Here is a 13,175-nt window from a genome sequence, read left to right as displayed (position 1 = left end):
GTGGGGAAAAAAATTATCATGTCCCTCTAATGTTACCAGGGGAAAACCAGAAAAGGATCCTTCTTTAATTTTGTAGTTAGGAGACACCAGAGATCAATCATTTGTCATATTCAGTGTTATCTGAACTATGAACTGTGCATAACTTGCTTTAACTGATTACCTCAAGATTATGAAGTTAGGTTTGGTCTTAATGATTGAATTTTTCTAATGTGTTTCTAATCTTTAATTTAAGTAAAATATAAAATATCCATCATTATGTCCTTTTCCCCAGGTAATTCATATGAAACAAGATATATGAATACCGGGTGAGTCAACTGGAAGGATTTCAATGAAAAATTACCCTGGTTAACTAAAAATAGGAATGAAAGGAGGGGAAATCATCTTAATAATTCATCTGTAGCTGCATTTATGAAGACAAAGTTGCAAATAATAAATACAAATATGATATAAATACAAAAATTAGGTATTATTAAAACAAATATACAGATATAAGTGTAGAAACAGGTATGACTTATTTAAAAAGTACTTTGTTTAAATGTGTTTCCATCCAGGACTATGTTCAATAAGAGTTTATCTTCCAGGATGAAGACAATCAAAAATTCAATTGCAATGGACTTTATTATTTTATCTTAATTTGGAGAAAAATGGTTATAATGCATTAAAACTCTTCTTCAACCAAGCGAAAGCAGAGGCTGGGTCTGTATTTAGAACAGTTTTCCTATAACTGCAGAATGACAGTACTTAAGAAATAAGCAACAACTATTACTTCAAGTCATTTACTCTTTCATTTCAAGGAGGATTAAAATTTTGTCTTTAGGGTAACTAATAATGTGTTATTGATATTCATTATCAATTGATTCATATTCAACATGTCACAGTGTTACAATTCATTCGGAAGGTATTTCTCATCTACCTGGTTAACATAAAAATCCCAAACAACCCCTGAGTTTATTTCAAAAACCAATCAGCCCTTTTCTGTCATTTACCTTTGAGCAGATAAGAAGCTTACAATAGTAAAATTACAGTGTTTGCTCAAAAACTAATCTCCACTGGTCTGATTTACCACCGGCCCCTCCTCAACCAGCAGCAACATTTTCAAAGATTCCTTTCTCCCATGGCCAATATTTCACTTGTCTATTTCAATTCTTAGACCAATATATCAAAAGCTCTTATTTCTTAAAATACTGAAATAGAAAAAAAAGATCAAGTTAATATTTCATTTCTTATGTAAAGACAGAATACTAGATTTGTGTGAGGGAGAGAGGCGTAGGACTAGATTGCTTGTGAACACCACAAACCAAGCTTGTCTAAGCTGGTACACAAAGTCCTGTTAGTCCTTAGGGCAGGGTAGGAGGAAAATAATACCATTTTTGTTACCCAGCTGCACAGCAGGACCTGGAGAAACTCCTGCTCTGCATTCTTAGAAATTGGTAACTGCAAGATCTTCTTAGTGGTGTGCCTGTCATCTCCAGAGACCTTCTCCTGTTTGCCATGCTCAAGCTGTCTTCTAGGTCAAAGACACAGAGTTTCACTAGGATGAATTTATTTACCCTCCAGAAAATGTCTTGGAGTAGTCTTAATCACCCTGTGGTCTGATACAGACAAATGCCACCCATGAAGGTTTGACCCAGTGGATCAGCTGTGCTGGAAGACACCCTTGTCCATGAGAAGGGGTATAAAACTGGCAAAATGATGTGTGTCAGGTGTGAGAGAATTTAGAGGGGGTGGAAAAATCTGTTGAGATACTGAACATGTCCATGCACGGGTTCCTTCAAACCATGCCTATACAGCTTATGCCTTAACTAAACCAGTATACACAACACTTCTGGCAGGGTTGGCAGAGTAACCAGAAACACATATCAGTACAAAAGAAATAAACCAAACTCTGGCTCTGAGTGCAAGAGCAGAACATCAGAGAGGATGTAGAGAGCTTCCCAACCACTGTGTCTCGATGTGCATCATTCTGCCTTCAACATGGAAATAAAACTGACCTGTTCTCCCTCCACGGGTCATGAAAGATCACAGAATCGTAGACTAAAAGAGTAGAAGGGTCTCAAGGATCATCTGGTCCAACCTCTCAGCAAATCAGGATCTAGTCAAGATGGCCCAGACAAATCTCAGAAGTGTCCTGTGTGAGAAGGCTGCCTAGTGTGAATATTAGCCACACTTCTGAAGGCCTCCCAGTTTAGTTTTGGTGCTGTTGGGGGTGTTGTTGGTTTTGTTGAGTGTTGGGTTTTTTGGGGATATATTTTTTTAAAATTTTATCTTTACATATATTTATGTACACAAATAATGGGATGAGAATGTTGGAGTAGCTGTTTCGAAGCCTTTATTCCATCACAATCATCAGTCTCATTTTACCAAGCAAGAACCAAGCAAGGGAGCTGGAAGAGCTTCAGCCACTAGCAGCAGCAGAGGAAGTTCTCTTTGTTACAAAGTCTTTTAACAACTTTCTAGCCAATAGCATAATATTAAAAGCTGACAAGCAGTCGCTCAGGCCAATTAATAAAGCTACACGTACCTCTTGCTTTGAACAATGCTTGCTTGTAATAGCTTAAAACAATGGCTAAAGCTTCATTATTAAGCTTACCTATTTCTACTATCTTGCTTAACATATTCTCCTGAGGCCCATCTCTACACAGCTCATAGCCCTTACTGTTTCTTGTCCTTGCATCTTCTGCATTCTTGCATTTCTCCATCCTGAGATTTACTTTCACACAACTTTTTGAGAGTTTTATACCTTTTCTATTCCCACAATTGAGTTTTGTTTATTTGGGTTTTTGGTTTGGTTTTTGTGTTTGGGTTCAAAGTACTTTGTTCTAGAGGTACTGTCACTTCTGAAGCCCTGTAGCTCTGTCTGTAGGTGTTGCACTTCATGTGTTTACCTGAGAGGCAAGGCATAATAGGAGATTGATTCACTAGCTAATCTGAAGCCCCTGGACAAAACCCATCTGTTGTCATCCCAGCCTGGATTCCCAGAGATGCCTGAGGCCCTGAGAGTCCCAAGGTAGTGAATGGGTGAAGGTTGGTTGAGCCCTGTAGGAAAACATGGTTTGATCTCTCTTTTAAACCATTAGCAATTACAGATGCACAAAAGCTTGCCTGGCAGGTGACAAAGGACCACCATTCCCCACTCACAAGCACAGAAAACCAGAGTACATCAGCCTAAAAACCTATTTAGAGTGAAAATCATGTTCCACCAAGTGTTAGCATTTATTTGGATGTGAACAAGATTGCACATTTATTTCTGGATGGTTCTCATGGGACTTTTGTCTAGACTGAATATTCACCTTAAAACATACTCATATTTTTTTTAAAAAAGGGGGAATAATCATTGGATTTAAAAGCAAGTTCACAGCAGTCATTCTTTACCCTGCTTTCACACTCTGCCCAAAAAAATTGCTAAGGACATTTATATCTCACAACTAGGGGTGCATCAGTACCATTTCTACTGACATGTCATCATATGACTTCAGGCACTAAGAATGCTCTTTAGTCCCAGACAAGACATATTTCACTTATCATTTAAGTAGTTTTCAATCTGCAAATTTTTTTCAAAACCTTTTTTTAATAATATAAAAAAGAAAGAAACAAAATCTATACCTTACTCAAGGGGTAACTTGAAGGGAAAAATTAACATTTTTCAGAGGATGGTGAGGCACTGGAACAGGTTGCCCAGTGTTCAAGGCCAGGTTGGATGGGGCTTTGAGCAACCTGGTCTAGTGCAAGGTGTCCCTATGCACGGCAGGAGGGTTGGAAATAAATGATTTTTAAGACCTCTTCCAACCAAAGCCATTCTATGATGATGATTTTACCTCTGCTCAATGCCACAATTTCTTCACTTAAAATAAGAACTGCGTCAAAAAAGAAAAAAAAATCCTGAATGTAACTACACATTTAAGTTTTACTTCTGCAATTGCTCCAGGCTCAGTAACAAACAATACTTTGAGGAATTTGAATATATTTGAAGCCTTCTGTTTTTTTAACCTGTGTATGAGTTTGTGTGTTACAAAATTCTGCCTCTCTAGAGGTGAGCAGACACCATGTGCCACCTACTTTACTATTTTGCTTCAGAGGTTTGAGTTATTAAGAAGTAAGCTTAATGAAAATAAATTACTTTCCCCTCCTGGCATTTGGCAGTCACACAGAAATGCAACAGAAGAGCAGAATATGAGAGAAAGTCACTTCTCAGAACTGTGTTCAGAAAGAATAGCATGCATTAAATTCAAAATGAACCATCTGTGGCAATTCCTAAGCAGTGCCTCATTTCAGTAAGTGCAAGCCTGGGAATGAAAGTGAAACTGTACCTAACTGTCAATTAAAATAATCTAATATAGACTTTTCTGCCTCTGGGGGGAGGGTGTGCACAGATTTTCTGCAAGCCCTCTAGGTTTTATTTTCTTGGCATAAATTTTACAGCTCAGGAGAACTGAATCACATCTGTAGCCAGCATATATTACACACCTCATGGGAGAAAAGGTGCTGGAAGAGGCACTTTCATTGTGGATCACCTCTCATTAGTCCATATATATCTGGTATAAGATAATATAACTCCACATAAAAATTAATTCTAAAACTATTTCTAAGAAAATAGTGATTTCACTTCAGAAATAAGGTGTTTGCCATTCCTCATTTGGGAAAACTGTATCTTATAAAGTTGCGTTTAGAAACGAAATCCAGAGAGTTTCTGTTGGTTCACTCAGACCACAAAAAACCAGAGCAATGGCAGCATAGCCAAGGTAAGTAGAAACACATGGAAATTCCTGCTTGCTCAAGCACTGTATTTTATATATACTGTTCATTGACTGGCTACACCTTTGGATTTACAGGATTTAAATCACATCAGAATTTGGTCCTCAGAGTCTTCAGCAGGCAGTTCTGGGAAAGGGTCCAGGAGAATTCAGTCAGTTACCACGAAGACTCTGACATTTTATAGGATATAGATTGCTGACTGAAAAAAATATGTATTGTTAGGCAGTAAAATTGCAGTTTTAGTCCTTATTGAATTTGGACCTACACTGCAAGCTGTAAAAAATACTCAGCTAGTAGAACATTGTGTATATTTATTGAATCTGGAAAATACCCCTGAGACAGCAGCTTCCAATGCTGCCAGGATACTTTCCATAAGCACTGAACTAGATTGTGTGTGTGTAAATACCAAGTTTATTTCAAGACCTTCCATTTTATTGGTACTACTTCGTAAGCTATTTTGTCACCTGAATGAGTATATGGTTTAAGAATATAAAAATCTTAAAGGTATTTTAAATTCTGTTTTATCAACATTCAAGTGTTAATCCATGTTTAAAATAAGACAGTAGTATGGCAGCAGCTCCAGCTCTGCTTGCCTTCATGTTCCAGTTTCAGTTGGGATAAAATTAGTTTTCCTCTTACTAGAACAGTGCTGTATTTTGGATTCAGGATGAGAATAATGTTGACTACACTCTGATGTTTTGGCTGTTGCTCAGGAGTGCTCACCCTAAGTCTTAGAATTTTCAGTGGCTCATGCTCTGCCGGTGAGGAGCTGCACAAGGAGCCAGCAAGGAGCACAGCTGGGACAGCTGATCCAAACAGTCCAGAGGGATATTCCACACCATAAAGTATCACGCTCATGTAAACTGGGGGATGTGGATGGGAAAGCCTGATTGCTGCTGGGGGACAGGCTTGACATCATTCAGAGGGTAGAGAGCACTGCTGTTGTGCATCACTTACTCTTCTTGGGTTTTCTTTCTTTCTCTACTTTTCATTGCAATTATTACTGTTTTAACTTTAGTACTATTATTATACTTTCCCTTTTTTTCAGTTACTAAATTGTTCTTGCCTCAACCCACAAGTTTTTACTTTTTTCTGATTCTCCCCCCCAGCCCACTGGGGGAGAGAGGAGTGAGAGCACCTGCATGCTACTGAATTGTCACTGTGGTTAAGGCACGACACTTAAATATTCAGAGTCCCAGCACAGCTGAAGCCTGTTTGCAGGCTCAGGCCCCCAGCAGTGACAATGCCTTCCTGTGCACGCCTTTGGAGCAAATCAGGGACTTACCAGGATATCCTTACTGAGAGCCACCCCAAGGTGCAGCTGTGACTACATCATCCACCCTGAGACCTCAGCTGTAACTCTTTCTTCCAGGTACTCCTTTCAAGATGAAGAAGACATGTTCATGGTGGTTGATCTCTTACTTGGAGGTGACCTGCGTTACCATTTGCAGCAGAATGTCCACTTCAATGAAGGAACTGTTAAACTATACATTTGTGAGCTGGCACTTTCCTTGGATTATTTGCAGAGATACCACATCATTCACAGGTGAGTGGATTTCATTTGAGGAATGGGCTGCTTGCTTTTGGCAGAGCAGAGGAATTTTATCATAGATCTGATTTTATAGTTCTGTTTTTTCAAAACCTCTGAGAAGTTCCCATTGCTATTCAAGGTTGGAACTTGGCTCTGAAAGGTTTTCTCTTTAAGTGCTTTCTTTCTGTCCACATCCATTTGGTAGCCTTGTATCCTTCTCATGCTGCCCTTTTCTCCTGATTTCATACTATGATGTACATTTTTCACTATGGTCTTTAAATACTAAAGACAACCTATAACACCATCCTGAATGCTCTTAATTTATTTTTAATTCTCCAGTGCCCCAATGTTACTGAACACAAAAACATTGTAATTCAGCACAAGAGCTTCCCACAATAACAACAGGGAATGGTTATAGAACCTAAAGAATAATTTGTTTACTTGCAGCATCTGCATGAAGGTCAGGAGGAAGAGAGGTGGGGAAGTAGGAATAATTGTACAAATCAATTGCAGCAAGGATAGAGGCTGCATCTTTTTTTTCACTTTTTATATTACAGCAATCTGCTAGGTTTTCTGCCATACAGAAGCAAGTATAGTATTCACTGCAAAAAAGGTGTCAGGAATGAGGACATATTTTCCTTAAACATTTTGGCATTTAACTGAAGCAGTAGGGATAACTTCTATTTTTATGTTAACACAGCGACTATGAAATTATAAAGTTCAGGGCTTGAACCTTTATTTTACTCTTTTTTAGGCTAAATTCAGGGTTATCTTTTCTAATTTAGAGTGGTATGAATGCAATAATACAGTTTTGTTTATACAAAATCTGGATGTGACTTTCAGAGACCAAACTAAACTCAGTTGTGCCATAGATCTCCCAAAGTCCCAAAGTATAAACAAATTCCTTCATGTACATTAATGGAGAGTTTTCATCCCATCCACTTGCCAGAGCTGCCTCATGATCTCACAATAAAAATACAAAAAAAAATTATGGTCTGACTTTCAGAGGCGGAATGGTCAGCATGAAATCTATCTGAGCAGAGATGCAATGCTAGGTGGGTATTTTGTGTTACTGAAACTGTGCTAGACAAAATTCCACTAAACATCACAACACTTGTTTTGCTTGCAATTAAAACTCCAAGTGTAATAAAACTTGCAAATATTGCAAGAAAATTCTTTAGTACACTGTTACTATTTTAGTACATTTCCATGTATTTTGCATAAATTTTATTCTCTCAGCGGGTATTTTAAAAGTGGAGCTCAGAATCACAGCTGACCTTTTTTCCTAATGCCTTAAGGAATGTTCTTGGTGAAAAACAAATTGATGAGATCTTTTATGCAAATAGGCTGGCAAAATATTCATGAGACAATCCAGTTTGTAATCAAAACTTGTATTTTGCTAGAAGTCTGTAGCTTAAAAATGTATCACAGAAAAGCCTTAGAAAGGTGACAGATATCTGGAGAGAAGACTGGACTGAAGTCATTGTGGTTGTTCATAGTTTTTTGTGACAGTGTCTGCCTTTTCATGGTCCCACCATGAAACTGGGCTTGACACTTTGATCTCTTTTGTATTACTTAATCATAACAATATTTTTTATTTTTTCTTTGAGTCGTAGTGGTTCACCACTTGCTGATTTGCACTGAGGTGGGGGAAGACATGGCCATCCAGAGCTGGTTGTTGGCTCCACTTGGGGGCAGGTTCTGGGGTTTGGATTTTGTTTTCACTCTGCATCTAAAGTTGTGACAGAAAGAGATGAGACAAAATAGGGCTCTCTCAGCCCGTAGTGGGTGTCACTGGCTGGTTAGCTAGGATTGTTGTCTAGAGTTCAGGACTGTTGTGTTCAGGGCTCTGTTGTGTTATGGAAGAGATGTTTATTTTGAAGCTGGCAGACCTGAGAGCTGAGTATGTTTGTCCCACTTCACTGCTTACTGCCCAAATTACCGAACTGTGGCATGAGGAGCTTTTTGCCTCTTATCTTCTCACCAGTTACCACAAAATCACAAATGATCCACACACCAGTGAATGTATTATTTGGCCAGGTGAGTCCCAGAACATTCTGCCTTCTATCTCACCACCACCTGGAGCAGCAGTCTGTGGGATGGGTCTTCAGCTGCCTTAAATCTCTGTAGCATGTCTGGCATCAAGAGCACAGCGCTGACTTAAATTAGCTCAGGAGCAGAGCCAGCAGTGATGCACCGTGAGGACACATCAAGTCATTCCTTTATCATTGCAAACACACTTTCTCATTTGGAGATGAAATCAGTGATCTGCTTGGTGTTTGTACTTTGTGGTAGCAGGCCTCAGCAATATCATTGTTACCAAGCGCTTCCAGTCAGCACTCACATGCTAACCTACAAAACTGTATTAGATCTTTCATTTTAAAATGAATGTGTTGGCAGCAAAAAGGAAAAAAAAATGTTAGTAAGTCAGAGAATCATTGAGAGAGCCTGCTACTAGGTATTGTCTTGGCTACAAAGAAAGTATAGTCAAACGATTTATCAGACTGGGTTGGTGGATTTTCAAACTGCAGTATCAAAAGATCTGAATGTATGGGGTGTGAATCAGGAGTTTAACTCTTCCTAATATTCAGTTGTGTATGAAATGTGTTCAGGTTTCCATTACTATTGCATCCAGCAATATGACAGAATGGGTTTTTCTGGTTTAACCTGTGGCCCCAGCAGTTTGCTACAAAAGAAATGGTACTGAAGGGGACAGGAATTCCCAGGCACGTATGAATGGATGCAGAAGTGCAGACATCAGTACTGTGCCAGCTCCCCTTGGAGATGCCTTGCAATGCCTCTGTGTTTGTTGATGTGGTTAGTGGTGTGCACTTCGAATGTGACAATCATTCCAGCAATAGGACTATTGTTACTACAAGGACAAAGTTAGCCATAAATAGAGTAAAACCCACTACTGTTCTGGTGTATTTATGAAACTTGCCGTTTCTATTAATCACATCCATGTGTATAAAATCCATATTTGTCATGCATAATTCTGCAATAGTGGATTTATTTATTATAGCGCAATAATGGATGCTGCTCTGTGTGTCACAGCTCTGTTGTAAATGTTTGCATTTGCATGGATGTTCACCCAGAATTATAAAAACTTTAAAAAGAAAATATCTAAGTTTCAAGCTATTATTTGAAGACTATTCTGAGTAAATTTTTCACTTAACTTATACAACAGCTAACTTAATATTGAAATTGTTGGTCACAGGTAAGAGTTACACCAAAAACCCCTTATTTTCTCACAGCCCTGCTGTGATTATATTTTATCCACGTTTCTCACATGAAAAAATAATTATTTTAAAGCTGGATGGGTGGTATTTCTTATAAACCCTTGAATCCCAGTACACACAGAAAGGCTTCTTACAGTGTACATCCTCTCAAACATTCTAAAACCTTGTATCAAATCCGGAATTCTGCCATTTCAAGATGTTGTGACTAAACACATTCATTCCAGAACTGGTTGTATAATGCCAGTGAATAATGTATCGGACAAAAGTTATCAAAGGCTGAACAAACTTATGTCAGCCATGAGTAACTCAAGCTCCTCCTTTCACAAATGTTGCTGTTCATACATTTCAGTAAAACCACCTGCCTCCTCACCAAAGTAGGCTGCCCGTTTCCATTCAGGGGGTTCTTCCAGCAGTAGCTCCAGTGTTGTCTCTTCCAGGATGCTCTTGCAGCTCCAGCCTTGGCTCAGAACAGTGCTGGCCCTGCACTGCTGTGGCTGCTGCCCTGCTAACATGCTCATGCTGAAAAAATCACATTTTCTCTTTTTAAGGGGCAAGTGTTAACTGCATTGCCCTCAAAACTTTTCATCATCGTCTGGCTCCATTGATTTTCATCTGCTTAAAGAGGAGGTTGGATGTGGCAGATGTCTGGAATGGAAATAGCAGTAACCTTCCAGCACAATTTTAGGATACTGGACTAACTATATGATCAGTGTGCCCAGGACACTTTAATTTTAGTGGGGTTTATTTAATGCAAAACTATTCATGTGTGTATGTGTACATATACAAGCACACATAAAAATTCTTTTAACACAATATGACTGGAATTAGCCTGGCTTGGCAGGTCTGTGCTGTGTGGGTACTGTGATCACTAGTCTGTTTTCCATTCCTCTGAGTTCTGCTTCCAATGGAGAATAGCACCAGGAGTTATTCCAGCTCTGAGTAACTCAATAGCAGTGCAGGGTGGGCCAAAGCTAATGGAAAATGGTAGCAAATTGAGCATTGCATTTTCCTCTGCCAGATGGTCCACTGCAGGGACAGCTAGCTAGACAAGTTACTCTGTGTTCAGAACTGAACCCGTTTGTTCAGTTGAATTATTGTTGAGTCTTCCAAGTTGTTCAACCAAGTCTGGTGAAAGAAGATACTACATCTAAATGATTAGACACTTCTTTAAAATGGGCCTTCCCTGTCTCACTTGTGACAACATACCATAAAACAGCAAACTCTACTTAAAAAGGTGCCCTTCACAACATTTTCCATTTAGTATGTAAGCAGTAAATAGTTTTGAAAATTACTTGGAAATGGAAAATTTGTCCCTAGTTTTTCAGAGGTGTCACAGGCAGAGTAGTGCCAGCCTGAGATTTAGCTGGACATACTAAAAACACAGATCCTTACAGATTTCTACTCATACTAATAGTCTCTTACTTTCTGGCAAGCGTGTGTAGATGAAGAAAAAATGTAGTAGGGTCTGAAGTAGATGAACTAGGGAAAAAATAACCATAATACGACTACTATTCATAAGCAGTATCAAAGATCATAGCAGATCAAGAGGCTCTCCATTGAATTGTCATAGTTCGTGTTCCCACGTCTCTTCCATGACACTGAATTATGTTCTTTAAACAAGTGCTAGCCCTCATTACTGCGGAGAAAAATTACAGGAAGTGAGTAATGAGCTACATAAGACAACTAAATCAGAAAACATATCAAAACCAGTCAAAAAGGAAGCACCATGCAAGCCATAAAGCCCTGAACACCTGCTGAATGTTTATGAGCCAGCAAAGATGAAAAAAGAAAGTGATTCACAAATTCTAGGCACAAAGAGTATTTAAATTTCAGTCATGAACTTAACAAAGAATTAGATACCACAAATACAAATACACAGAGAACAAGCCTGTCAACATCTGAACAGAGTTCTCTCCCCACAAGAACAAATTAATTTTACCTCTGTTTAGCTACAGAAAAAGTTACTTGATATGTCAGATAAGATACTGCTAATAAATGAAGTTGTTTTGGAAATATACTGTGTACTGTATATGGAATGAGAATTCCATATACGGAGTATATAAACTGCTAATAAAGTAAAACAGGCTGTATTGGGAAAGAGACACAGGAACACTCTGAGGTGCATGATGGCCCATCATTTTAGTGTGGGCCTGATGTGCTCTCCCGTGCTCACTGAGGTGAAATACCAGAGGATACCCATCACACCCTCACTCCTTCAATACCCCATGGCTGAGACACCCTCACTGAAGCACCAGGGAATTGTTCATTTCCTTACAGTTTTCAAGGGAGTAGATGAAGTCACCTCTTGTCTCTTTCTTTCATCTTCCCCTCTCTGAGTATTGTAACATTGTAGGAATGTACTTGCATGAAATATTTTGTTTAGCCAAGGAAAACTCATCTCACGAGCCCTAGATAATTTAGAATTTACATGTCTGGTCAATGGTAGGAGATGGAACATCTGACCTATAGACTGAGCTTGGCTGACCATCTTGCATTAGGTAACAAACCTAGTGGCTAAAGATAACCTAAATCAAGGCCATCTGAAATGTGTTTGTGGTGTACACAGCACAACAGTTGGCTTTCTTATTGATTGCTTCTCTGTTTAAAATCAGACACCCAGGCAAGTGTAGGTATGATCTAGACATGTATAAGTCTACAATGCCCTAGTGATAGCATTGTGATTTTAGAGATTTCTCATGTTTTTTTGTTGGTTGCAGCTAAATGACAATTAAGTGAGGAAGGATTCAGGGAAACCTTTAAATCAGTGTAAAAAAAATATGATTTAGAAAACATTGTTTGAAATTCATTCTAGAAGAATTAATAACTCTTTTTTCTAGATTCATGTCATACACTCCCTTGTGTCTAGATCATATCTACACTTGTCTGGGTGTCTGTTTTTAAACAGAGAAGCAAACAATAAGAATAACTACTATTGAGCTGTGTACATCACAAACACAAGCATTGGTTGCACCCCCATGTAAATCAGCTGCCATCACCTGTCTGTGTTCCTGCTTTTCTTTTCCTGGTTTTCTTTAATAAACCTTTTATATAAACTTATCCTTTTAGGAAAAGCAGGCTTTAGGGCTCATGATATGTATTAAAAAGCTACATATCCCTCATCTCCATAATTTGGCATCCTATTGATGGATAATAAAATTAAATCCTTTGTTTCCTTCCTTGCCCTATTACTCAGTATTCAAATTTTGATCATGAATTATTTTTAGACATTCAGACACTGAAGCAGATGATGCTGAAAGAGCTAAAGCAGAGCTTTATATTCAAGATTATCTCAGGTCTCCACTCACAAATCTGATCTGGATAATACCAGTTTTCTGCTTTAGAATATTGCTAGTCTTTGTGTCCAGTTATCAGAGATCTTTCTTTCACAGAAATCCATTAGAAATTTTTTGCTTTAAAGCTTCAAGTGATTTTAGTATGATTATCTGCTACCCACTGATTTATGCCCACCACCAAAGACCACCATATTAATAGTATATTGATACTGTTATGCTAAATACAATAATCAAGAGTATTGATACCTGCATGCAAATAACTAAGTAATTAAAATGGTTAGGCACTCTTTCTGCAGAGGAATGACAGTATCCAGTATCTCATATGGCACTGCCTGGCTTACCCTGGTTTTTTGGCCTTCC

The 13,175-nt window shown here is 38.5% G+C and overlaps 1 protein-coding gene across 2 annotated transcripts in view; it reads left to right on the top strand.

Moving 5' to 3' along the window:
* STK32B (serine/threonine kinase 32B) overlaps window positions 1–13,175 on the top strand; it is a 157,422-nt gene that overhangs the window by 78,476 nt on the left and 65,771 nt on the right. For both annotated transcript variants that reach the window (XM_088163129.1, XM_014895351.2), the window contains exon 4: window positions 6,125–6,298. In XM_088163129.1, the coding sequence (XP_088019255.1) occupies window positions 6,125–6,298 (174 nt within the window). The remainder of the gene's footprint in view (window positions 1–6,124; window positions 6,299–13,175) is intronic.

Source organism: Sturnus vulgaris, chromosome 4 (genome assembly GCF_052056855.1).
Source record: "Sturnus vulgaris isolate bStuVul1 chromosome 4, bStuVul1.hap1, whole genome shotgun sequence".
NCBI classification, from domain to species: domain Eukaryota; kingdom Metazoa; phylum Chordata; class Aves; order Passeriformes; family Sturnidae; genus Sturnus; species Sturnus vulgaris.
The sequence above is the reverse complement of the archived record's forward strand: the minus strand, read 5'-3'. Positions and strand labels throughout refer to the sequence as shown.